Source organism: Podarcis vaucheri (assembly GCF_965113315.1).
Source record: "Podarcis vaucheri genome assembly, chromosome: 2".
Taxonomy (NCBI): domain Eukaryota; kingdom Metazoa; phylum Chordata; class Lepidosauria; order Squamata; family Lacertidae; genus Podarcis; species Podarcis vaucheri.
The window spans coordinates 36,279,673-36,306,582 of NC_138760.1; the positions used below are offsets into that span (position 1 = coordinate 36,279,673).

The following is a 26,910-nucleotide window of genomic DNA, read 5'->3' on the forward strand; positions in this document are numbered from 1 at the left end:
GGCCCCGGCTTGGCTCCCTCGGCCTCTCTGACGCGCTCTCCCGCCGAGCTGGCTGCGCGGCTCTCGAGCTACAGGCGCTACATCGCCCCAGGACGGCAGGGAGCCGCGCCACCGAACCCGCCGCGCCCGGGGACGGAGCCACGCCCGAACCTGCCGCCCAGCGGTCCGGGATACCCAGGTAAGCGAGCTGTGCGCGGCGGGGAGATGCTTCTGCGGAGCGCGCGCGCGCTAGGGGACCGTCCGCCCGGGTCGCCCGAAGGGGCTCTGGCAGGTGGCGCTCGGGGGGCACCTCGGTGCGCCGCGCGCTCTCCTGGCCCGCCGGGGTCTGCCGCTCGGCGGCACCTGCTCGCATCTGGGCGGGTCGGAGGCGAGGGCTGGCTTAAGGCTGGGAAGGAGCGGCGGCGCCGGGTCTCCTCTCCAGCGCTTGCGGAGGGAGATGGAGGCGCCAAGCGGACGGAGAGACTCTCGCCTGGCGGGCTTGGCGTTGACGAAGCTGTGCATGACTCAGGGCTGGTCCCCCGCGCCCCATCGCTGCCCCCTTCTCTCGCGGCTGCCTCCCCAAGATGCTCCTGGCCCGGCGTCGGCTGGACCAGCTGAGCAGGGGGCCAAGTAGGAGGCTGTCTGCGCGCAACAGGAGGGTGGGGAAGTGAAAGCCGGAGGTCTGCGCGTCGGCGGGGGCGCATCCCATAGACAGACCTCCGTAAGGCTCAGGCATTGTCCAGTTGCCCTTATTTCCCCAGCAACGGCATCTCCACGATCGCGCTTTCCCAGCGCCCCCTCCTAGCCCATGTCGCGGTGACCGCGGCTCCAAGAGGCTGGTCCTCATGATCCCCAAGGGCTCCTCTGCTAGCGCCAGGCGCCCTGGCCACCCTGAGCGGTCTGGCTCCGGCTTCTCCTCCTCCTGGAGAAGTTCATTCATTTCTCTCCCGCGCATCCTTGACCCAAGGAGCTCCGTGGCCAAGGGAGATTTGCCCAGGAGAGATGCTTGTGTCGGGACCAAGCGAAAGCCAGTCTCATCGGGGCTTTTAGACAGCCCTTTTAGAACAGGCGATCAATCCATCCGCCTCTCTCTTCCTGAGCGCACCTCCCTCCCTGTTTCAGCGAGACCGACTCGGAACCGGAGCCAGGGGCATCACAAGGAGTCTGGCTTTTCCCCCGAGGAGGGTGCTAAGAGGTGTTTGCGCCTTTCTAAACATCAGAAAACACCCCAAAACAAGGCCTAGATACAGATCTCTAGTTGGTGACGATGCTCGGCTGGATCACAGGAGCACTCGATTTCTGGGCGCACCTCGTGAGATGAGGAGGGGAGGCTGGGTCTCCAACGAGATCCAGTTTCCTTAAATGTCACAGGGAATTAAACGCTCGTGAAGGGATGACAGACAGGGAGGGAAGGAACTGGGCTGGGAAACAAGGAGCAAACCTCGCGCGCGCCTGTTTATCAGGGGAGAGGCTGGGCAACGGGAAGATGGGTAACGTTTAATCTCTAGGGTCAGAGATTATCCGGCTCAAATCAGCAAGAGACTTGGAAGGCTTACCCTGAAACCCATTTCCCCACTCCCAGATGATCTAGGTGGGCTGTGTGAGGACGCTTTTGTCCCTCAGAGGTACTCTGCTCTGTGCTGTTGTTTCCAACCTGAACTGTGCCATTTGAAAAGGAGTTCTGGTTCTAGATGACGTTCTGGTTGGTGTGTGCTTCTGGTGTTTAGATGGTCCCCCGTTCACCTGCACTTGTATCCATGCCAGATCCTTGGATAAGATTCCAAGGTGCTTTTTCTCTGTACACACAGTCCCGGCTATGGTAAATTATTCCCTTAAACTTCATTTATCTGTAGGAATCAATCTCAGCCCATCTCTGTAGTCAGCTTGGGCCTGATTGGCTTCTCCAGCCAGTGCCCAGTTACTGATCTAATTTAATCCAATGTTTTCTGACGGATCTAGGGCATTTGCTTGGAATTGAAATACTGCGCCTCCCTGGGCATAGATGTTGTAAACAAATTATATGGGCACGATTGTACTTCTTTCTTATTTTGCTGCTTTTTTGCTTTGGTATGTTAATTTAAAAAAATACAAAATTGTAAAGAACATAAAGGCGAAGCTGCTTATATCTGCCTGTGCTGTTTGACTGGTTCTTGTCTTGAATTGCAACAGCGACATTTCTCTATTAAGCAATATCAAGTCTGACATCTGTGTTTATACTCTTTTCTTTTTCTATTTGAAGTACTGGTGGCATCAGATGGATTTTTTTAGCTGCCTATGACAGTAATTAGGTAGTGCTGCGGCTACATCCTCCATTCTTCATTTGGAAAGCCCACTGTAGTGAAAGGTATTTATATTTCAAAATAAGTGTGTATATTTACTATGATGGGGTTGTGGAACAGCAATCTGAGGACCCAGTAGGAAGCCAAATTTGGTGTTTGGGTTAACTAACGTATTTCTGAGCCCTTTACAAACACTATAGATCAACAATTTACTAAGCTTTCCTGTCAACTATAACAATAAATAATAATAGAAAGTAGAATAACTCTAAATAAAATGACAGTAAAAATGTGAAGCTGTAGATTTATTATTTATTTATCACACTTATATCCCCCCTTCCCTGCCCCAAGGTCACCCAGATGGCTGAACGGGGATTTGAACCTTGGTCTCCCAGGTCCCAGTCCAACATTTTAACCATTATGCTACACTGAATCAGTTATGAAGCTGGTACTGCAGTGTTCTTGCTTTTCATTTATTTATTATACTGCTTTAATACTCAAAACATTCTCTAAGCAGTTTGCCAAACCACCAAAGTGGTTTGACAGCATGAGGAAGGGTCTAGTAGGTAGCTAGGACCCGCTGGGTTTGGGGCTGTTAATGTGGTTCCCCAACTTCCATTCCCCGTACAGTATATAACACAGGCTGCTTTTTCTGGAGGAGAAATTCTCAAGAGGTAGACTTACATAGCTTGTGGCATCATCTAAAGTGCAGTTCTACTCTGGCTGTAAAATGACACCGCCATCAGTAGATCTTCTCCCAGGGAGTATTCGGTTCTCCCCATGACTTCAGCTCTGATCAATGCTATGCAAACATTTGTGCACGTGAGTAACTTGAGCTTCGTAAGTGGCACAATCCGGTAAGCTCAGAGTGATCACGGACATGTGGGCCTTTACTCATCTGGCATGGAGATTCGTAGGATGGGAGCAATTAAATGGAGGTATCAAATGACCTTTGTATTGCCAGTTTGGGGCACAAGGGGCTGAATTATTACTCTCTAGAGCTGAAGGCATGAGTTTTTAGTACGTTGGATATATAGTCACGATGACTCCCGCACAGTAGCAAACAGCAGCTTCCTTTTTTTGGATGCTTTAAATGAAAAAAGTGCAAAGCTAGTAACGCGAATAATGGCTTTCTGGCCTATCTGATGGATCTGTGCACTCAACTGCTAGGAAACAGCCTCCCCCCACCCCCAATGTGTCCACCGGAGCAGAAAAGCCTGCCGGCAATTATGCATGAAGCCAGCAAGGAGGACACTGCCTGGTTTCCAGTTCCAGGCTGAATTTTGAGATATGCAATCCTGGTAGTTAAGCATCATCTGCATGTAGTATAAAACACACCCCATACCAGATGGCAAGGGGTGTTTTTTTAAAAAAGAACAATTGGAATGTTTTTTAGTCATTGCAATGATTGGTTACTCTTCCTCTTTCTCATGAAAGAAAGGAGAGCAGTTGAATTAAGTGCTAAATTGCTTTTTTGGGGGGGCTGGGTGGTCATGAAGGGGCTTTGCATTTCATACTCAAGTGAAGAGCTGAGGAGTCTTGATGGGTGTTGGGGTGGTGGCAATGATGATCAATGCAGGGAGCCTAGCTGCCTTCCTTGCCACACAAGCCCCATTCTTTACATTGCAGGTTTAGTGGTCCAGAACATGTGTGTATGTGCATTTATTTCATTTGTTGACACTATCAGGATATACAATTTGTAAATATATGTCATTAATTTATTTCACTATACTATACCAATGTGATGGGACGTGGGTGGCGCTGTGGTCTAAACCACAGAGCCTAGGGTTGGTGGTCTGAATCCCCACGACGGGGTGAGCTCCCGTTGCTCAGTCCCAGCTCCTGCCAACCTAGCAGTTTGAAAGCACGTCAAAGTGCAAGTAGATAAATAGGTACCACTCCAGGGGGAAGGTAAATGGCGCTTCTGTGCGCTGCTCTGGTTCGCCAGAAGTGGCTTCATCATGCTGGCCATGTGACCCGGAAGCTGTCTGCGGTCAAACACCAGCTCTCTTGGCCAGTAAAGCGAGATGAGCGCCACAACCCCAGAGTCGTCTGCGACTGGACCTGATGGTCAGGGGTCCCTTTACCTTTACCTATACCAATGTGATAAAACAAAAGGTCCCATGGGACATTTCAAACCCACCTTTTAATTGCAGAAGTGATCTCCTTGGGATGAAGCTGAACTAATAATTAATTGCTTAATTATTTAATAATTCAGTTTATTCCATGTACATCCCACCTCATCCCAAGGGCTTGGGGCAGGTTTAAAAAAATGTTATTGGTAACTGCAACTCCCCCTCTAAATTGCAGTGACTCAATCACACACAAAGTAATTTTTTAGAAGGCGGGGGAATCTTAGAATGATTCCTACAGCTGGGCTTTGGCAAATTTCCAGGAGAAGGAATTTTGGAGTTGGGGAGGTGGCAGAGGAGAATCAGACACTGGGAACGACTCTCCAGTTTCATGTGCTGCAGGTCTAGATCTGGAATGAATTGTCTACCAATTGGCCTTCCAACTAATTCATGCTGAAATATGGAGGAATCTCTGTCTATTCCCCCACCCTCCTGGTAATTGGTTACTCTTCCGGAAGCATCTGAGGTTCGGTACCATGTGACACTGTACATGTTGCTTGAAACACCTGAATTGATCTGGTTACACATATTCCTTCCCCCACAATCTCTACCCACACAGTGCTTTGGTTGTCTTCTCTTTCTGCTTGTGGATACTCCATTATCAGTATTTAAATTAACCAAAAATATTTCTGCATTGTATTGATTAGTACATTGCACTCCACCTTTCCTCCATCTTGGAGCACAATGCAGTGTACACAGGGTTCCCAGTTTGCCTCCCTAACCCACCTGCTGATGAAACCCATACCTCTTTTGCATGAATCTTATCTAAGCCAGGAAGCCACTGGGACATTTTGTTAAGTCATTCCCTTTTAGCACCCCTATAAATATAACCTTTTTGTTTCTGCTGTAAAGATGATTGAGATTCTGTGTGTGGATTGCTTTTCAGCTCGGAGAAAATTTCATATACGTATATGTGGGTGTGGGTGTGTGTAAATATCACTCAGTAAAAGCCTGAGGACATGCTGTAGATAGTAAGTGAAAGAGAAGGAAGCAACTGAGGAGATTTGAGGAGTAGGTTGATGGAACCTGTTATCAAACAGCACCAAAAGGGCAGATTGCTGGGCGGGGGATGGCAGAAGAACCACATGTTTGCTTCAAGAGAAGGGGGATGTTGAAAGAGGATGGAAGTGGAGCAGGGGAGGATTAACCTCTGGTAAATAACAAAGGTCACCAGTGGCAGAGACAAAGGTTTCTTTTGACATCTATGAAGTGATGTCTCTGCAGAGGTGGACTAGGCTCTGGCCTCAGAATACAAAGCCGCCAAATAATGCCTCTGTGGGAAATGGACCAAATGTCTTCCCCCCCCCCTCTCTACACAGATTTCAGTTTGAATTAGAATTAATTGTGGAAACGCTGTAGTGGAAAGTCGGCTTTGCTAATCAGGAAGTGAAGCTCACAAATTAGCAGTGCTGTGGTCAAGTGAATGTCAGACAGAGTAGCAGATAGCATCAAGTTATAGGGGAGAGACCAGTGTTATTATAATGGGCTTGGACCTGTGAGCCCTCAGTTTGAATTCCTCCTCAGCATGGTGAGGAGGAGTTACTGTGTTTCATCCTAGCATATGCTATGGTCCTTTTTGTGAATCCAGCGTAGCAACAGTGGGCAACAGAGCTTCTCCTTTATCTCCTCCTCCCTGCACCTGCATAATCTGGGGTTGGGGGACCCTACAGAGCAGATTTTGGGGGAAGCTGGCAGAGAGAAACCAGAAGTCCCATTGTGCAAGCAGATTTCCATTGTAGAAGCCGGCAGACATCACTGGATGTCACCCAATATTAGAAAAGACTTGCAAGGCATTTTGTACACTAAAAGGTGAAAACTATGTATCCATTCACCCTTCCACAGGTTTTATTCAATCCCAGGGCACAGTTATCTCATAACTGGGATATCCCATAAACAACAAAAAAGGGGGGAAATTGGTACACATGTATTTCCAGACACCTTGAATACTATAAAAGTCTGACAACAGGACCCCCCCAAAAAAATAACCAAGTTAAGTGACGAAACGTCTACCTCAGAAGTGAGAAACTCACCTGTGGCCCACAATATGTTGCCAAACTGCAGCTCCCCTCATCCCTGACTATTGGTCATGTTGGCTAGGGGTGATTCTTTTTTACTTATTCTTAAAAAAGAGAGACTGCATTTAAAGCATAAGTTTCAGAAAACACTAGACAATGTGTCACATGGAGTAATTCACAAAAGAATTTTTAAAAACCCAATAAAGCCATGCAATATTAATTTAAATCTGCAAAATATTACTAAAACCCACACTAGGTAAGCAAGGAGAGTTTTAGTCAACCACATCCAGAAGGCCACAGGTTCTCCACCTTGGGTTCATAGCAGAAGTATAGCAGCAAGGAAGCCACATCTTTTGTTACCTGAGACTAAGGACAAGATAGCATCTTCCTCCATTCCATGAACAAACGCTGACTAGACTGGTAGTCAGAATTGTATTTTGACACTGGCAGTGGGACACCATTCTCTACTGAGTGGTGATGGGCTGTAGCTGAAAGCCGTGGGCTATTTCATTGGAAGATTAACTATATCCCGCCTCTGGCATTCTCCAGCTTTTGAAAATAAGGTAAATAAATACTCTCTTCCTTAGTTTAGCATGCAGTGACCACTTCTCATTTGGGAAATTAAGTCTGCAGTCCTGAACAAATTGGATTTTTCCTATTAAGCACAAATAGAACACCCAATATAACAACCCTAAAGAAACACACAAACATATAACCATCAGTGTTACATATAGTCACTTTGTGTTAGCCACTCTTTAGCACTTCATTGCATGCGGGAGTCACCGTCAATGTACAAACTAATGTTTTATTTTATATGTGGTAAATATGCAGTTTAGGCTAGGGAGTGTCTCCAGAAGGACATATGTGAGTGTGATTGTGGGCGTGTCTGGGTTCTGAAAGTTAATATATGAAACAAAGAGCGGCCTGACTTCCTGAATGGTGTCACGTAGTATTTTGCCCTTAGCAAACCTCTTAAGTTGTTGTAGAGGCAAGTACCCGTACTTGATAACCCTTTTCCATTTGAGTAGGGTTGTGGTTTTTTGTTGTTGCTTAGAACCTTTCCAAACTTGCCTCCTGTATCATTCCCCCTGCAGGGCATAAAACAATTTGAGAGGATTTTTTAACAACAAAAAGGCTAGTGGGGAGCAGATTAGGAAGCCCATCCCCACGATGCTCATTTGTCGAAGATTATATCTGATCTTATAAAAAGAAAACAATCGGAATAAGTCTACACTAGCCTCAGTGATGTGGCCCCTAAATAAGTTAATATTTGCCTTCTCCCTTAATGTTGTTTCTTCTGTTTTTATTATTGAGTAGCTCTATACTTAAGGACATAAAATGAGCCTGCTGGATCAGGCCAATGGCTTATCTAACCCAGCATCCTGTTCTCACAGTGGCCAGCTCAGGCAGATGCCCATGAAAAGCTTGCAAGCAGAACCTGATCAGAACAGCACTCCCTCCCCACCCCCACCCCCACCTGCAGTTTCCCATCCACTGGCATATGGAGGCATGCTGCCTCTGATTGTGGAGCTGGAACATAGTCGTCATGGTTCGTTTGTCTGCTTTTTGAATTGGTCTAATCGTTAAAGCCTTCCAAGTTGGCGACCATCACTGCCTCTTGTGTGAGCAAATTCCATAGTTTAACTGTGCATTGTGTGAAGAAGGGCTTTCTTTTTGGTCTATCTTGAAACTTCCAATATTCAGCACCATTGGCTACCCACGTGTTCAAGAGGCATGGGTAGGCAAACTAAGGCCCGGGGCCGGATCCGGCCCAATCGCCTTCTAAATCTGGCCTGCGGACGGTCTAGGAATCAGCGTGTTTTTACATGAATAGAATGTGTCCTTTTATTTAAAATGCATCTCTGGGTTATTTATGGGGCTTGCCTGGTCTTTTTACGTGAGTAGAATGTGTACTTTTATTTAAAATGCATCTCTGGGTTATTTGTGGGGCATAGGAATTTGTTCATTCCCCCCCCCTTTTCCTTTTCAAAATATAGTCTGGCCCCCCACAAGGTCTGAGGGACAGTGGACTGGCCCCCTGCTGGAAAAGTTTGCTGACTGCTGTTTAAGAGTTATGAGAGGTCCATGAGAACTTTTCCTTATCCACGTTTTCAGCACCATCAGACATGCCACCTTGCCCCTGCAATTGAGGGAGCTGGGGCCATGTGATGGAAGCACGCCTCCTCCTTGAAAATTCATGGGGGGGGGACCCTCGCCCCACTCCAGATGGCACACCAGAACACCATGCATAATTTACACACTGATATCATATCTCCTCATATATAGTTTTCTCTAAACAGCTTCATAGAGGAGTTGCTCCAACTCCGTGATGATTTTTTTGTTTGCCCTTTTCTGAACATCTTCCAGCTCCACAATATCCTTTTTCAAGTGAGGTGACCAGAATTGTACTTCAAATGTGATTGATTTGTGTAGATTATTATATTTATATTATAAGCTAATGGTATAATATTGGCTTTAACTTCTTATCAACAAAGAACAGAGAGGGTCAGTCTGTGATATTAAATTGGCCGTTGGGATTCTGCCACAGAATAAGCATGAACAAAAACTTGAACAAAAAATGGATAATCACCTAGGATATAAGTGAAACCTGTTGACAAGTCTAAGTGAAATATGGAAAGATTTTCAATAAGTTCTTTTGAAAAAGGATTACAGCACTTCCTTTGTTGTCTTCTCTGTGCTCTTCATTCTTGTCTTTTAAAGAAGTCATGTTATCTAGCTATGGATCTTATTGCCACTGTAGGTTAAAGTTACGGGTGATACTGCTATGATAGGAATAGTAATTAAGAATTTGCTTTATTTTATTAAAATGGCCCAAATGATGCAAAACAGCAGCAGGGCATTATATTTTTACTTCCTGATATAGTACTGCAAAGGCAAGAAAGAGGAGGGTGAACAAACTACTTTGCATACTCAAGCCACAACTTCTTTTGTTCCTACCTACATGGGGAGAGCACTTGAGTTAAGAGAAAGCAATAGGCCTGAGCTGTTTCATGTGATTTACGGGTCCAATGTATAGTGAGAGGCAGGATGTCAAGCACGCCCTCAGGAACAACTCACAACTGAGTCAACCTGAAGTGAATGCTACATCCCACCCCCATTTGTTCCGTCTTTTGTTTCTAGGCAACAGGCTGGGGAGCAGAAGCACACTTCTGGAGCCTGCTTTTCCTCCATTTTCAGTTGGTAAGGTTACCCTGTATTTGTGTGTTGGTTTGTAAATATGCGCTTGTGTGAATGAGGACTGAGGGGAAGCCACTTGACTGAATCAGTACATGCGACTTCTTTGCCAAGTGCTACAATCTGATGGCTATGATCAACCCAGAGAGAGGTGTCAAGAGTACAGCCTGCATATGCGTTTGTGTGTTTTTAACCAACGTTGAAAATAACGCCTTTTTAAAAATACATAGGGACAGTGCTGCTTGTAAATGTTAATATGCGATCTAAAGGGCGTGCATTTGTTGTTGTTTTTAAAAACTGTGTGTATATTCCAGCAGGTGTAGGTTTTATATTCAGATTGCAGGCAAGGAGAATTGGGGGAATAAAGGGGTGGGGGGTGGAGAAGCTTGTGAAAACGTCTCACAAGGCAGTAATGCGCTTGTTTCCGGCCTTTTATTGTGCACGTGCTCTCTCTCTCTCTCCATGGGCAGCTCTCGCCAAGAGGAATATTATATTCTAAAAGTAGCCATTGGTCGTTTAGTCGGTGCAGTTGCAACAAGAAGTAAAGGCGAGGCAGGGTTGGCTGCAGATGACCTTAGGCAACCGCTGTTGCCAGATCAACGTTTGAAAAATAAGACGCCCGGTGGCAGTTTGGGAAGCCGCCTTCTATGTATTCTGTGGAATGGGACCATGGAGCTCGGGGATGTTCTGCATTCTGACAGTCTGATCCATCGCGTTACGCTACACAAACTGAAGAGCCCGGGAGGCTGAATTTAAAAACCGTCCTCACTGAATTTGCTTCGGCCCGTTAAGAGCACGGCTCCTAAAAGCAGTGAGTTCAGTTCTCTCCCTCCTTTCATATAAATGGATTGAATCATAAGGGTTATAAAACATTTAAATGTATAACGGCGGTGTTCTTGTTGGAAACGCCATCTAGAGCAGATATTAAAAAAAGGCGCGTGGGTCGCCTTGGCTGCAAAGCCATTAAACTTTCAGAGGCTTGCGCCTTACTTTCTTAACAGCCAGAGGGGGTAACAGAATAATTTGATTTCCTTCAGATCGACCAATGGTGCTTGGATTATTATAAGGGAGAGGAGACGTCCCCCGCCCCCCCCCACGCGACTTTTCTCCTCTAAATAGCCTTATTATGTGACCACTTAACGGCTCCGGTGTTGGTAACGGCATATATAGCTGATGATCGGACAGAGTTGTTCTTGTTTGGCTGTTTAATTATAACTTGACCCCAATTAGGTATTGCCAAGCGTTGCACCCGCTTCGTTCTGAAGCAGGTTTTGCACTATCGAGATAACGATCTTAAAATCGGTTTCGAGGGAGAATGTGTGCGTTGATTTCCCCCTCCTACAGATGGCTGAGGCTACGCGCGCTTTCTCGGCAGGGAATGCAATACTATACTAGAGCAACTGCTCCGCTCTCTCTCTCCCCGGCTCAACCACGAGGTGAGCGCGTGTATTTCTTGGTAATTGCAGCCGGCACTTCCGGTCTGCCCCTCTGTCACGTCCTGCACGTCTGCATGCGGGAAGACGTCCCCAAGTGCTCTAGCCAGCCTGTGCCAGCAGCCCTCGTGGTCTGGGCGTGGAGGCTCCGGGGTGGAGCCAAAGCCCCATTGGAACCGCATTCCAAGCGGAGCCCCCTCCGCCCTCAGATGCGCCTCCTCCTCTCAGATGCTCACCGTGATCCTCGTAAGAGGTTTCCGCTACCAGATGCCGCACTCATGCCTTTGCAGCTTTGCATTAAAACATGCAGACTTTACCCCTTGCATTGCTTGATCTTTGGTGTGTGAGTTTTTCCCACGTGTGTGTGTGTGTGTGTGTTTGTGTGTTTATCCGACTGGCAACTGAGAGCACTTAATGCATCGGATGAAGTGGGTTGTACTGGTCCACGAAATTTTATTTTAACACTTTTATTTAAATAAAACAAAGTTAGGTATGAAATAGACAATCAAGAAAAATACAGGTAGAATAACACTACAGCAACATATTTTATGCCACACTATATTTGTTGGTGTTTAAGGTATCTTAAGACTGGTGGTTTTTTAAATGGCACAGTGAAGCCTTTGGTACCGGTAAGTTGTCTACCTCCTATTCTGTGGGACTGTGAAGCACAGTGTAGTGGTAAGTCCTTAAAGGAAAGCAGTGATTCTTTTCTAAAATGAGAGGTGCTCCAGCCACCCTAGAAATCCCATTTTTGACCCAAATCCTGCTCCCTATTTGCAAGTGGATGAGGGCACCCATTTCAGGGATATATAATCCCTGCATGTCTTCACAGGCATACAGTCCTGACATTCACAATAGCTGCTAGTAGAGCTTCGCTGTAAGCAAGCCATGACTCTAGCCCTGCATGCAGGACTGGCCTTTGGGAATTCTGAAGGTCATGTGCAAAGTGGGCACTGATGTCCCCCTATATGATGTTATAGAGGAGATATATAATTCTAGTTGCTTTAAAAATGAGGTCCAATTAAACAACCTCCACCCAAGGCTAATGCTTAGTACATTACAGATAGGTAGCCGTGTTGGAAGTGTGCATGCACACGAAAGCTCATACCAATAACAAACGTAGTTGTCTCTAAGGTGCTACTGGAAAGATATTTTTTTTTAACATTAATCCAGTCCCTCTCATTCAGTGTCAATGTACACCACCTGTAACTCTTTCTTACCTAGTAGACTAGAATTAATATGCCTTTAAAAGAACCCTCCTGTTCTTTCTATTGGAATATTCTTTCAGTGCCAGTAGCGTGCTGGTCACTGTGCAGAGAGCACAAACATTACATAACTCTGCTTTGAAATGGCTGTGCTTTATTGCGTAATAACACCACAGCTCTGCAGTACGTACAGGAGAGTCAGCGTTAGCGTTATGAGATGGAGTGCTGAAATTGGTCAGGCAGATGCAGGTTTTTAAATCTCTGCTCAACCATAAAGCCCATTGCATGACCTTGGGGCAGTCCCTGCTCCTGTTTACAGAGACAACGGGGAGAAAAAAACAATGCACATGCAGTACCTGAACTCCCTGGGGATGTGTGTGTGCAATAAAAGTGGAACTAAAGCCCCCTGCTCAGCACAATCTGCACAGAGATTTTCCTTGTAGGATAAGGATGCCAGGAGCTACAAGTCATGATGGTTTTGTGTACTGCTTCCAATATTGGATGTGGTACCCCATCAGAGACTGCGGATCACTCTTTGTGTGGTAGTAATGTGCTGCTCACCTGGTTGGCCGTTGTGAGAAAAAGGTGCTAGGCTAGATGGGCCATTGGCCGGATCCAGCGGGGCTCTTCTTATTGTCCTTAATATTCTCAATATGTGCACACTTCCTTGAAAGCATGTCCCATGATAATGGCTGGGATTTTCTTCTAATTAAGCATGCATAGGCTGTAAGAGTTGTACTGGACCCCAAAAGCAAAATACAACAAAACAAAACAAAAAGCCAGACTTGTTGAAGGAGCTGCATAGTCTGGGGAATACATTAGGACTTAGATCTCTAAATAGATTTTTTCCCCTTTGCTTTTTAATTGTACTGTGCAGTAGCAACATTCTGGCCGCCAAAATATAATGGATGAATGAGGAAAAACCAGAAGTCAGCTTTTCTTTTCATACATTATGCTCACTTGTGTTAAGATGCTTCTATATCTCCAGGCACCAGAAATATGCTCCCCACCTCTGGGGTTTGGGAAAATCCTGGGTGGCTTTTCCAAATTTTACAACCCCTGAAGCTTTCGTTGATTAAAGTAGTGGCAGGTAGTGGACACAGCTGTTCCCCTCTACAGTGAGATTTTGAGCCACTGTTGCTTATTATGAATTGTCTCTTTTTTGGCACTGGTAAAGAACAACTGATATGACAGAATCTGTATGGGGAACAATAAAGGAAAATGTCTTTAGTTCTGGATTAAAGCAAATCCCATGTGTCATTCCTCTTTAAAAATGTGTATCTTGAATTAAACTCTCCTAGGAATAGGCTTAGCCTTAATTGGAAAATGGCATCAGTGTTCTGCTGAAATCCACATGGGAGTTCATAATTCATTTTCATTTAATGTGTTAAATGAGAGACAAATCACACAAATTAATGAACTCCCATATAATTGTCTTGGCAAGGATATGCACAGTAGAAAATTAGTGTTGCATGATTTGGAGGGGGAAATGGGCAGGGATTTATAGGTAGACAATTCTGGTAAAGGCCAGAGTTTCTGGTTACACATTACACCAATTCTTATTCCTGTAGAGGACATTTGTCGCACAATCTTAGACTGTCTGCTCAGAAGCCCCATTCAGTTCAATAGCATTGGGTACTGTATTGCAACCTCAGTACCTTATTCGTAGGCAGAGGAGAAAATGAGTTGGAAGATGAGGAAGGAGAAAATGAGCTGATTTGAAGGAAAGGAAAGGAGGAACATTCACATTTTATAAGGTAAAACCTGGAAGTTGAGTTGAAGGTGAAACAAAGGAGGATGGGGAATAGGGATGTTTTTGAATGATAAGATGGGTGATATAACACAGGGATGTCCAATTCCCAAGTGACTGCGATAAAGTTGTTGAGCTTTTTTTTTGGGGGGGGGCAAAGTTGCTGAGCTATTTTGGGGGGAGAAATCGCCTAAGTTGTTTATTTTTTTTATTGGGGGGGCATCACTCAGGATCACACGATTGACCAGGATTGACCAGGGACGCCCCGTGATTGACCGGTAGATCGCAATCAACCGGATGGACATGCCTGATATAACAGATAAAAGAAGAGCAGGGAATAAAAATTTATAATCCCACAACTGTAGCAGATGTTAGCAGATCATTCCTGCTTCCCCATCTCTCAAATGTTTATTGTACCCTTCTGGCTGAAAACAGACCCTCAAGGGATCACCTCACATATGTGCGTTCTCTCTCTCTGGTAATTAGGGGAGGCCCAGCTCTAAATATCCTGACTTTCAGGAGTAAAGCTGGTACCCCCCACCCAAGAAATTAATGTAAAATGAAATAAATTGAAAAACAGAACAATCAACTATCAGTACAATTAAAAAAGCAGAACACTAAAGAACAAATAGGTAAAGGTAAAGGGACCCCTGACAATTATGGTAAGTCCAGTTGCAAACGACTCTGATCCTAAATCCCTCTGAAATAATCGGGCTTTTAATGTTTTCATTAAAGTTGTAAATCTGAGGAAACTGAGTAGATAGCAAGTTCCATAGGATAGAAGGTACCAGATACATTCCTGACCCTAAGAGCACGTGTGTGTGTGTGTGTGTGTGTGTGTGTGTGTGTGTGTGTGTGTGTGTGTATGCATATATGAGGTGATACCTAATGTATCCTGGGTCCAGACCATTATGGCCTGAAAGGTTAAGACTCCACACTGGCAAAAAGTTAGAAACCACTGGAGCTCTTTCAGAATGGATGACGTAACACGCCTTTTTGCAGTTAGCACTTGCAAAACACAGGGCAGTTGCACATCCTATCACCTTAAATGTTCCCAAGCATTCATTAAAGCAGCCCTGAGGCAGTCCTTTCTTTTCACAGCCAGTGATTTAAACAGCATGAAGTGTAGATGAAGGGGGGAGAGCAGGAGAAAAGTCTCATTACTAAGACTGTGCCACGCAAAAACACCAATTCCCCATAATTTCTCCAGCGCCAAGATATTCTTCTGTTTTGAAAGACTGTCCGCTTCCCTCAACGACCCAGCTGTTGGCTTACCTGAAGAGGCGAGCAAGAAAGCAATGCACAGTGGTTGAATACAGGTCAGAGATCATCATCTTGCTGCATTGCTAGAAGTCAGATAGCGTCATACTTCAGAAATATCCTGGCTAGAGGATTTTCAGGGATGAAGATTACCGGTACTCCTGGGGATGGAGGATAGGATGGCAAAATATCCAGTTGAAGGAAATCCCTTAAGTCAGGAGCTCCCAAAGGGTTTCATTCAGGTGGTCCATGGCGTGTCCACATTATTCATTCATTCATTCCATTTGTGTTGCTTCTTTTATTTGTTGTATTTTATTATATTACAATTTATATTCCACAGAATTTAAATTGTAATACAGAGTAGGAAGTAAAAGCAGCCCCTAGCAAAGCGCAACACCATTACCACAAAAGACAGAAAAATCTTTCAGTGATCTGCTGAGGCCCACAGCAATTTTGTGGTAGTCTGTGGGGCTGGGGGTGGGCAAAGAGGTTGGGAGCCACTGCCTTAAGTCATTTCACTTGGCAGGCAGATGGCTGCATTTTGGAAGTGAGAAAGGGCTCAGGGTGGGGGATGGAGAGAACCCTGTCACCGATGAATGACTGATGTGATGATGAATGCCAAGTCTTCTTCATATGCTATGTACATAGGGAAGTTTGTTAGCTGGGTTTCTGCCTGAGTTGCTGTCAGGCAGAACGGTGCAGGAGAAGAATGAGCAGCTGGCTGTGAGTAGGTGTATGCATGGATGGATGCAAGTTTCTATGGGGACAGAATAGCTTATCTCCTCCAGTACCAGATCTGTTTTTGAGAGGAAGGGGGAAAGGATTTTCATAAAGGTCTCCTGCAGCAAGACCCGATGGCTTATGGGTACTGAGTGCTTTTGTTTATCTTTACTGAAGCTGTCTGGAGCTAATATATATTTAGATTCAGATATAGATTTGCTGTCCCTGGAAAGTGCATCCATGCCAGATAGCAAGCAAATTACCTGGTACTCTTGCATATACAAACAAAACCTGATAAAAGCATTATGTAGCACTGGCTTTTGCAGCTACAGTTCAGGAGCAATACCATGATGAATTGCCAAACAATTTAATTGGCAGACAGGCGGTACATGTGAGAAAGCCAGGGGCTTCTTTCTGAGAAAACTGCTTCCCCCCCCCTCCCACTTTACTAAAGCAATAACTCAGATGGTGGACTTACGCATTTGTTCCCTTATTAGTACTTTTATTTTTCAGCTTCTTGTGATAGTGAGTGATGGTTCAAATCCAACCCTTTTTTCTAGAAAAAACCCCCCACCATACTGCTGTTAAACACTGATTGATTTAATAGCCCATCTGCCTACTTAGACATTTTGCTGATGGATATTTGATTGACAAGAGCATAAACTCTGTTGGGCAGTTAAGAGAGGGACCTCAGATAACCCTTACTGTAAGTTCACTAGCGGAGACTCAGAGGATATACGTTAGGAGTACGTATAGGAAGTCAAACGTCAGTGCCAGAAAATGTGGTTTCGCTGTAGATTGGGTAAGGATCTGCATGATACTGGGAAAAAGAATTTTCACTCTTCTTGTTGCAGTAATGAAACAGCAAGCCTTACAGTACAATAATGACACTTGCCAAAATGTGGGCATCTTCAGCAATCCTTCATTTTTTTTGCTGTTCAAGGCCCAAAGTCTCCCTGGGCACATGGAACATGTCGCCTCATTCTTTGGATCGTGCCGTTTATAATCGGAGTGTTGCTTTCATGCCGGTTTCATGTTCTAACTTTATGCAGCTCAAGACAGCCTGTGTATTTGTTGTAACCGAATCTTCTCCAGCAGAGATGATGAAGGAAAAGCATTTGGATGTTTTCCTCCTGAAAGAGCAGCTTCATGCAATAGATCTGCTCTGGAAGGCTCTGCCAGGTTTATTTCTGGAGCTTGACCGTGAGATTGTTTCTTGTAAATTGTGCAGCCCTGGGCCTAAATGTCACAGAAAGGACTCTGAATGATCACATACTCACCACTCAGCCGTCTAGACATCAAGTGACTTGATTTGCAGCTCTTGCAGGGTCAAATGAATCATATAGCATGCAGTAATTTCATGGCCATTGTCTTGCAAGCAATAGGTATTGCTTAGAGATAGACATTTAATACAGCAAATAACTGAATCCACTGCCTTTGTTCCTTGACTGGTAGCATGTGGGGACATAGGAAGCTACAGTATCTTGTACCTAATCAGACTATTTGTTTATCTAGTCCAGTATTCTTGGATTTGGCTGGCAGCAGCTCTCCAGGCTCTCAGAAAGAGAAAGGTCTTCCAAATAATTTGCTACCTGATCCTTTAAACTGGAGATGCTGCGGACCTTATGCATACAAAGCAGCACAACCGCTGAGCTCCTGACCCTTCTGAAGCTGGGGACTTTTAAGTGATTTTTGCCATTAGCCAAACAGAAAGTTAATCTGTTCTGGATAAATTTATTAAACAAAAGAAACAGAATTAACAATATATGTATTAATTTATTTTATTAATAATGTTTATGTGCTGCTTAATATGTGAGATCCTTAAACAGTTTACAGTAGTACCTCGGGTTACATACACTTCAGGTTACATACACTTCAGGTTACAGACTCTGCTAACCCAGAAATAGTACCTCAGGTTAAGAACTTTGCTTCAGGATGAGAACAGAAATCGTGTTCCGGCAGCACGGCGGCAGCAGGAAGCCCCATTAGCTAAAGTGGTGCTTCAGGTTAAGAACAGTTTCAGGTTAAGAATGGACCTCCGGAACGAATTAAGTACTTAACCCAAGGTACCACTGTACATTAAATACAATAAAATCATTTTGAAAAGGAAATGGAAATATTAATGATTAAAGTAACAACAACAACTACTACTTTATTATTTCTACCCTGCCCATCTGGCTGGGTTTCCCCAGCCACTCTGGGTGACTTCCAGCACATATAAAAACACAATAAAATGTCAAACATTGAAAATGTCCTGGCACAGGGCTGCTTTCAGATGTCTTATCAAAGTTGTGTAGTTCTTTACCCCCTTGAATCATAATTATTATTTTACTATATAAAGCATTATGATCAGGAATACAAAGAAATACATTGATTGAAAAGGAGACTCCATCAAAACATTCAGCAAAGTATCAATAAATAATAAAACAGAGCCGTCAATGAATCTTATGAGCCTGGAAAATTCTGCCTAAACAAATAGGTCAGGGTGTGTTAAAGTTTGCCACTGTTTGTAAATGTGGGTATATAAATTTTTTCACATATTTAATGACTGGAAAAATATCAACAAAACCAAACAACCAAAGCATTATTTTGACCTTACAGTTTAACAGGTCTGTGACCGTGTAATAAATGATTGATAGATAGATGTCACGGTTGTACGTAAGACCAATGTGTGAGCAGGCCTGTGCCAAGAAGCCCTCACATACAGTGAGAATGTCTGCCTTCACAGAAGGCCCATATGGGGAGGGGGGAGACTATGTGCAGCTCTGTACTTGCAGCGGCCTTACACGCGAGTATAACTTCTGAATAGGGCACAGCTCTCTGCTCTAATGGTACTGTATTCATACACACTTTGCATGCTGACATTTACAGTTGCCGCTGGTTTAAGAAACGACTCTGCTATGTAGTATTCATCCAAAATGAATTGGGTGAAGCCAGGTGGAAGTTGTCCTTTGGAAGATCTATTCATAGGAGAAACACATCCCAACACTTACTGCATCAGATAGAGAGACAGAATATTAAAACAACAAGGGCAGCTTGGTCAGTTAGAGCGTGGTGATGATAATGTCAAGGTTGCAGGTTTGCTCCCCATACTGGACAGCTCCATATTCCTGCATTGCAGGGGGTTGGACTACTAGATGATCCTCAGGGTCCCTTCCAACTCTAAAAGGTAAAGGACCCCTGACAGTTAAGTCCAGTCACAGATGACTCTGGGGTTGCGGCGCTCATCTCACTTTACAGGCCAAGGGAGCTGGTGTTTGTCCACAGTTTTTCCTGGTCATGTGGCCAGCATGACTAAGCCGCTTCTGGCGCAACGGAACACCGAAACCAGAGCAGCGCATGGAAACACCATTTACCTTCCCGCCAGAGCGGTACCTATTTATCTACTAGCACTTTGATGTACTTTCGAGCTGCTAGGTGGGCAGGAGCTGGGACTGAGCAACGGGAGCTCATCCCGTCACGGGAATTCGAACCGCCGACCTTCTGATTGGCAAGCCAAGAGACTCAGTGGTTTAGACCACAGTGCCACCTGTGTCCCTTCCAACTCTACAATTCTATAAATATCCCATTTCTGTCTTCTGCAAATCCTGCTCAAAAAGGACCTCCCACTTTCTGCTCCACTCTCCAAGTACACAGCTATACAGATGTTAATGCAACAATAACTGGTAGACAGTGGGGACTGGTCCACTAGGGAGAATGGGTCACTGTCCCATCAACTTCAGTCTGCCATCAGCTAGCCCCCACTTGTCTGTCTCCTTACTTGCAACCAGTCCAAGGGTTGTTCATTGCTTGTCAGAGCTTCCTCTACCTTAGTCTCAGTGCTGGCCTTATAGAACTCAGCAAGTTGGCTCTGTCTGTTGATCTCCCTGCCTTCCACCCTACTGATCTCAATGGGCACCAGTCACCACTGCTGGGAATAGGGCAGACCTTCTTCTGCATAAGAGACCACTTCATCTAAAAAGCTAGCCTTGCCTTCCATAGGAAGTCAACTTTTATGGACCCTACTGTATTAAAACTATTCATTGCATAACCAAGACTGAGCTGATCATATCCTATGGTACTGATGGAATATTTAAATACATTTCTTTTGTGTCTTAGGAAACAGATAAAATCTCATCATGGGAGCTGTGGTGGTTGACGATGGTCCTAGTGGAGTTAAAGCTCCAGATGGCGGCTGGGGCTGGGCTGTTCTCTTTGGGTGCTTTGTCATCACGGGATTCTCCTATGCCTTCCCAAAGGCCATGAGCGTCTTCTTTAAAGAGCTTATCCGGGAGTTTGGTGTTGGATACAGTGACACCGCGTGGATCTCCTCCATTCTGTTGGCTATGCTTTATGGAACAGGTAAGTACTTACAACATTCTAAAACTGGGGTAATAAATACATGAAAGAAACATGTTACTCTATTTTATTTTATTTTATATATATTATAAAGCGTGGCTTTTACAATAAAATAGTTTGTTCCCCAAACCAAGAAAACGGGCATTAAAAATAAGCAAGTCTATAGCAGCATTAAAATACACAAGTCGGAATAAAACAGACTAAAGGTGAAGGGACCCCTGACCATTAGGTCCAGTTGTGACCGACTCTGGGGTTCTGGCGCTCATCTCACTTTATTGGCCGAGGGAGCTGGTGTACAGCTTCTGGGTCATGTGGCCAGCATGACTAAGCCGCTTCTGGCGAACCAGAGCAGCGCACGGAAACTGTGTTTACCTTCCCGCCAGAGCGGTACCTATTTTTCAGCTTGCACTTTGATGTGCCTTTGAACTGCTAGGTTGGCAGACTAGCACAAGTCAAAAAGTTCAAAATAGTAATAAGATCTATTCCAGGTGCTGGGAAAACATCCATGTAGGTGCCAGGTTCTAATGCTGGGGTGCCACACTGAAAAGGCTCCTAGTGATCACCTGCCGTGGCTCAGGTGGCAGCAGAACTGGAAAAAGCTCTCTGAATATGATCTAAAATAGAGTGGAGAACCTTTTGGGGCCAGATGGGACAACTTTGGCAGGTGGGTGTGATAACACACATGGTACTCACCTTATGTCATGGGCAGTGAGTTCAAGCCTGCTTTCTGCAGGGGTCAGCCACATGATTAAATTCTCCAAGGGGAACTTGGTTGCACAACAGGTCCACTGGGCTTAAACTCACAGACAGGCTTGAACTCACATTGATCCATTGGGCTCGAACTCACGTTGACCTACAGCAAAGGAACCATCAGGAGCTTGCTTTAAACTCCCAGTAGTTCCTTGGTAGTCACATTGGTATCTGCTCCATCCCTGGTATCACAAATGGTGCCAGGGGGTGGGGCAGGTGGGGGTGGTTTATAATGGAAACGTGAAGGCCACCAATATCTGTACACATTTTAAAAAAAAGAAAGCTAACAGTCTCAAGTATCCTCCAGATGTGTTGGGTAAGCACCAGCAATCTAGAGCCTTGGTCAAATGAAAAGGAGATGGAAAATGGAATCAGACATCTTCAGACTCAAGGTCTTCAGACAACTGAATCTGGGTGGGCCTTATGAGAAGAAATACAAACCGCAACTGATAGATATATTAATGATCTGGGAAGTTACAGAAACAAACATCTTACCCATTCTCTCTTTTGCTCAGGGCCCCTGTGCAGTATGTGTGTCAATCGGTTTGGTTGCCGTCCTGTTATGCTGGTCGGAGGCCTCTTTGCTTCATCGGGGATGATCGCTGCTTCCTACTCCACTAATATAATACAGGTCTATCTTACCGCTGGTGTCATTACCGGTAAGTGCCAGTGTCCAAGAACCCAGCCAGTGGGCTGACTGTGTTACATGTAGCTATGCTACTGGTTGCTATAGCTTGTGAGAGAGGGTGAGCCAATGCGGGGGGGGGGGGGGACATGTGGTACGGCATCTCTTTGATGTGCTAGTTTTGTATTTGTGGGGACACGTGTATGTAGGGGAGCACTGATCCCTTAATGGCATTCTTAAATGGTGCAGTTTCACGTTGCATGCACTGGTGTAAAGTAGGTCTCTCATTCACAATGCCCTTTCTGTCTACCACTTCCTGACATTTTCTAAAGCACTCCTTTTACCATATACATTCTCTTTGTTGATTGGCCTCGAGCATCTTCTCACTTCCTTGCAGTCAAACATCAGTTACCATTCTTGGTTCCTCTGCCAGGTCAGTGAGGTGCCCTGCTCACAACTGTCCACATGTAGCTGCAAGTGTGAGTCTGTTGCTGGTCATAGGGCCCCTCCAAACTGGATTTGTTTTTGCAGGTGGGTTCTGCAAGATTGCATCAATGCATCAGTGCATTAGTGATGAATCTACAGTGGTACCTCGGGTTACATATGCTTCAGGTTACAGATGCCGCTAACCCAGAAATATTACCTCGGGTTAAGAACTTTGCTTCAGGATAAGAACAGAAATTGTGCTCCAGCGGTGCAGCAGCAGCAGCAGGCCCCATTAGTTAAAGTGGTGCTTCAGGTTAAGAATGGACCTCTGGAACGAATTAAATACTTAACCCGAAGTACCACTGTATACTGCACTGTCCACACATCATTCTGTTTTATTTGTTGTTCAGCGACGATTCCCCAACGTTGTTGCATTATTGTTGCCTGGAGCACTACCCTTGCACTATGGCGCAACAAAGATGGGGGTGGGCATGGGAAACATGGAACACTTGTGGTATGAAAAGATACAGGATTTCAGCAGGAAGCTGAATCAGAACATGCACTGATTGAAAATAAAGTGGTATGTCCGCCCTGAAATTTTGTGGGTGGAAACAGTATTGAAAGAGGGATTGTGTATAGGTGTCCCAACACCATCATGAACACAATCATAAATGCATAATAAAAAGGAAGGGGGGTGCCTTCATTCCCATAAGTGTATCTGTGATTGATAAGCATCAGGTACAAAATGAAATCAAATGAGATCTCTCATATATTTATGTGATTACTATGGTTACCTTTTTTTTTGGTGGGTTAGAAAACGGAATATTTCTTCCCCTTAAAATAGGCACAAAGCAAGACTGGTTCTGTATGTGTGAAAAGAGCTAGTCCAGGTATGAGCAGGTTATAGTTTCCCTTGAAATCAAGATGCAGTGTTAAGTGTGTAAGGACAAAAGAAGTAATTATAATTTAACAGTTTTCAAGTTACTCTATTTTATCAAAGCAACTAGAAAAAATATATATTGTGATGGGAAGATCTCACACAGGTGAAGGGAAGCAGTGGGGAGGAGGGGAGGGTTAGGTTGAATTTGGGAAATAAAATAATACATGGGACAGCAAAGGATATAATAGATTCTTATAGAATAGTAACATATTGTAACCAGAATAGAAGTTTAAAAGGGGAAGTAAAGGTAATTTTAGTATTCATTATTGTAATAGTTATTATTATTTCTTATTAGTAGAAGGCAATGTTAATTTAGACTTCTTTGTTTTGCTGTCTGTATTTTTTCCCCTTTTTTAAGCCAATGAAAAAAAGGAAAGAAATCAAGATGCAGTGAATCTTACCAGACTTGATCCAAGCCTTTCCATGTTTCATGGATATATAGACTGTAAAACCTTAAAATCTGCCCTTTTAAATTCCTTCCAAAGTTTCCCACTTCCCCAGCAGAGAAAAAGACCACACTTTTGGTAACTTAAAAATGTTTTACTTACAAACTCTCCAAAGGACAGCTTGATGTGCTTTTCCATACAGCATTCAGAAAAGTTGCACAGGTGGTAAAACTTAGCTTAGTTCCAAAGTAGTAAAAGTTCCTACATTCTTGGTATAGGAATTCAGGAGTACTTGGTGAGAGCCATGTGGTTGAGCTGGAACAACCAGCTCACATCCCTTTGGGGGTTCTCTAGTAGACTGAGGGGCAACAATAGGCTTGATTACCCATTTCCTTCCAAGATAAAGGAAGTGACCCAGCTAAGCCTGGCAGGATAGCTTACTCTATGGTATTAACCCTTTCATACATTAATTAGGCTTAAGCATATTGGCTATATGAGGCTGGTTATATTGGTTATATGAGGCTAGTCTTCCTGCACAGGTTTGGACAAGAGCATGCAGCCCTTAAAGATATGCTGATGTCTTTGTCCATACCCCAAACCATACCTGGGCTATTTTTGTATCTTGAGCTGTAAGTTGCTCACCTGCAGCGCCTGCAGCACAGAGCACTCCTGTTACATATGCTGAATGTTGTTCCTGATTTAAACTCTGGCATCTGTTCTGTTTCAGGTCTGGGCCTGGCGCTCAATTTCCAGCCATCGCTCATCATGCTGAATCGCTACTTTAGCAAAAAGCGACCTTTGGCCAATGGGTTGGCTGCAGCTGGAAGCCCTGTGTTTCTTTGTGCTCTTTCCCCCTTGGGGCAGCAACTACAGCATGAGTATGGATGGCGAGGAGGATTTCTCATCTTGGGGGGGTTGCTTTTGAACTGCTGTGTTTGTGGAGCTCTGATGAGACCGTTGGATGCTCCTAAAAAACCTGACGCTTCCCAAGCGGCCCCTGAGAAGCAAATCAAGAAAAAGCTACTGGATTTCAGTGTCTTCAGAGATCGTGGCTTCTTAATCTATACAGTAGCTGCATCCATCATGGTGCTGGGCTTATTTGTGCCCCCGGTCTTTGTGGTGAGCTATGCTAAGGATATGAAGAACCCAGACGGCAAATCAGCTTTACTTCTGACCATTCTTGGAATGATTGATATCTTTGCTCGGCCCATTTGTGGAATAGTGGCTGGCTTGAAGTGGGTTAGGCCCCGTTGTGTCTACCTCTTTAGCTTTTCTATGCTCTTTAATGGTTTTACTGATCTCATGGGGTCCATGGCCTACAATTATGATGGACTGGTGGTCTTCTGCATTTTCTTTGGCATTTCCTATGGAATGGTTGGTGCTCTTCAGTTTGAAGTTCTCATGGCTATTGTTGGCACACAGAAGTTTTCCAGTGCCATTGGTTTAGTTCTCCTGATGGAAGCGATGGCCGTTCTAATTGGACCACCTTCAGCAGGTAAATGTTACATTCAGTTCATTTGCTGTTTGTCAATTAAGGGATGGGGCAGGTTTATGGGGAAAGACAGAAAAGTGATGGCATTTACCATGGGATGCAATTTCTTTTATTTTGAGGCAATGAACAACAGGCTTAGTTTTGGGTGGCGCTGTGGTCTAAACCACAGAGTCTAGGGCTTGGCGATCAGAAGGTTGGCAGTTCGAATCCCTGCAACAGGGTGAGCTCCCGTTGTCCAGTCCCAGCTCCTGCCCACCTAGCAGTTCAAAAGCACGTCAAAGTGCAAGTAGATAAATAGGTACCACTCCGGCGGGAAGGTAAATGGCGTTTCCGTGTGCTGTTCTGGTTTGCCAGAAGCGGCTTAGTCATGCTGGCCACATGACCCGGAAGCTGTACGCCGGCTCCCTCGGCCAATAAAGCGAGATGAGTGCCACAACCCCAGAGTCGGCCACGACTGGACCTAATGGTCAGGGGTCCCTTTACATTTACCTTACAGATTTGTTGGCCCCATGGCTATGTTAAGAACATAAGAAGAGCCTGCTGGATCACTATCCACTCCTCTGGTTCTTGGCAACTGGTACTCAGAAGCATGCTCAGAAGAACCGAGACATGTGCAAGAGCAGACTGAGGATCAGGGACAAGGTGGAGTGGTTGTGGTTACAGGCCAGCCTTGTCAATCAGCCAAGAAGTAGCGCACTCACATGTACCATACTGAAAGTTAAAAATAAAGAGCTATCAGAATTCATAGGGATTCTAAATTTATTGAAAATGTTTCTTCAAATTAAGAGAGTTGGGAACTTAGAGAATGGGTTTGATTGAACATATTGTTGATGAAGCTGTGAATTTTCTCTTCCAGGGAAAGTCTTGGACGCAACACACAAATATATGTATGTTTTTATTATGGCTGGCGTTGAAGTGGTCACTTCGGCTTTGGTGCTGGCTATAGGAAATGCCTTCTGTATTAAAAAACCAGCAGAAACACACACACAAGAAGAAGTCGCTGAAAGAGAAGAGTTAAACAAATCTGGAAACGCCAAGGTGGACTCTATTGAAGTGGAACACTTTCTGAAAGACGAAAAGAACGGGGAAGTTGTAACTAACCCAGAAACCTGTGTGTGAATGTGACATGGACGAATGCCATATATTTAGAGGAGGAGTCAGAACATTTCAACACTTAATTTATTTTAGAAATAGGACTAGCTTAGGGCTGGGCCATCTTGTTTGAGAACTGGAGGCCAACCAGCTTGTGAGATCACCCTTTGGAAGCTGGCTTGTTTAAACACCTTTCTCCCCACTTAAAATGGGGTTGATCTTCAGGCTAAGCTGCCTGGGCATACCTACTGCTGTAAGCTAAACAAATGGCCTTCTAAACACATGTAGAGGTCCCACTATGCATCACAAGAAAATGCTCACTTCGATGAAACTGTATTTTAACTAGAGAGGAAGTGTACATAAATGTTCCCGTAATGCAGAGGAAATACCCGTCTATTTTTGTGTTTGTGGTGCACCTCAATGTATCTTCCATGTCTTTGTGTGCTTAAGGAGGAATGGCTTAGCAAGGAGAAATCTCAGGGACTTGGTTGTCTCTAATAGGTTTCCAAACCTATTCTTTTCCACATGTGTTTAGATCATTTGACTCAACCCTAATCTAATTTTGATAACCTGTACAATTTTCAATAACTTTTTGGTTTGTTAAATTGATTTTTTATGAGTTTTGTTTTCATTGTCCTTTTTACTGGAAATATTATACATGTACCGAGAAGGACACTGCAGTCCGTCCCAGGAAACTCCACAACTGCTCTTCTCAAATGACATCTGGAGAAAAGTGATGTTTAGTTCTAGCAGGCCAAAAGAGCAATCCTTGTGTGCTCCCTGCTCAACTCAGCTTTAAGAACAGACCCTCATTTATAGAGGAAGCCCTTCCAAACACAGGTGATGGCTATTCATTTCTAGACGTGAGCCTCCAACATTTGCAGGTTCCAGATGAT

General features: G+C 44.6%; 1 protein-coding gene across 5 annotated transcripts; it reads left to right on the forward strand.

Annotated features, from left to right (window-relative positions):
• On the forward strand, positions 1-26,633 carry SLC16A3 (solute carrier family 16 member 3). 5 transcript variants are annotated; one of them, XM_082211116.1, is made up of 5 exons: positions 1-178; positions 20,064-20,306; positions 21,569-21,712; positions 24,158-24,925; positions 25,779-26,633. In XM_082211116.1, the coding sequence occupies exons 2-5, from the start codon at positions 20,084-20,086 to the stop codon at positions 26,039-26,041; spliced, it is 1,398 nt and encodes a 465-aa protein (XP_082067242.1). In that variant the 5' UTR covers positions 1-178; positions 20,064-20,083; the 3' UTR covers positions 26,042-26,633. The 5 variants fall into 5 exon arrangements, with proteins under 5 accessions (XP_082067242.1, XP_082067241.1, XP_082067240.1 ...); XM_082211115.1 differs by having other exon boundaries at positions 20,071-20,306; XM_082211114.1 differs by lacking the exon at positions 1-178 and adding an exon at positions 9,421-9,603.
• Positions 26,634-26,910: the final 277 nt, after the last annotated feature.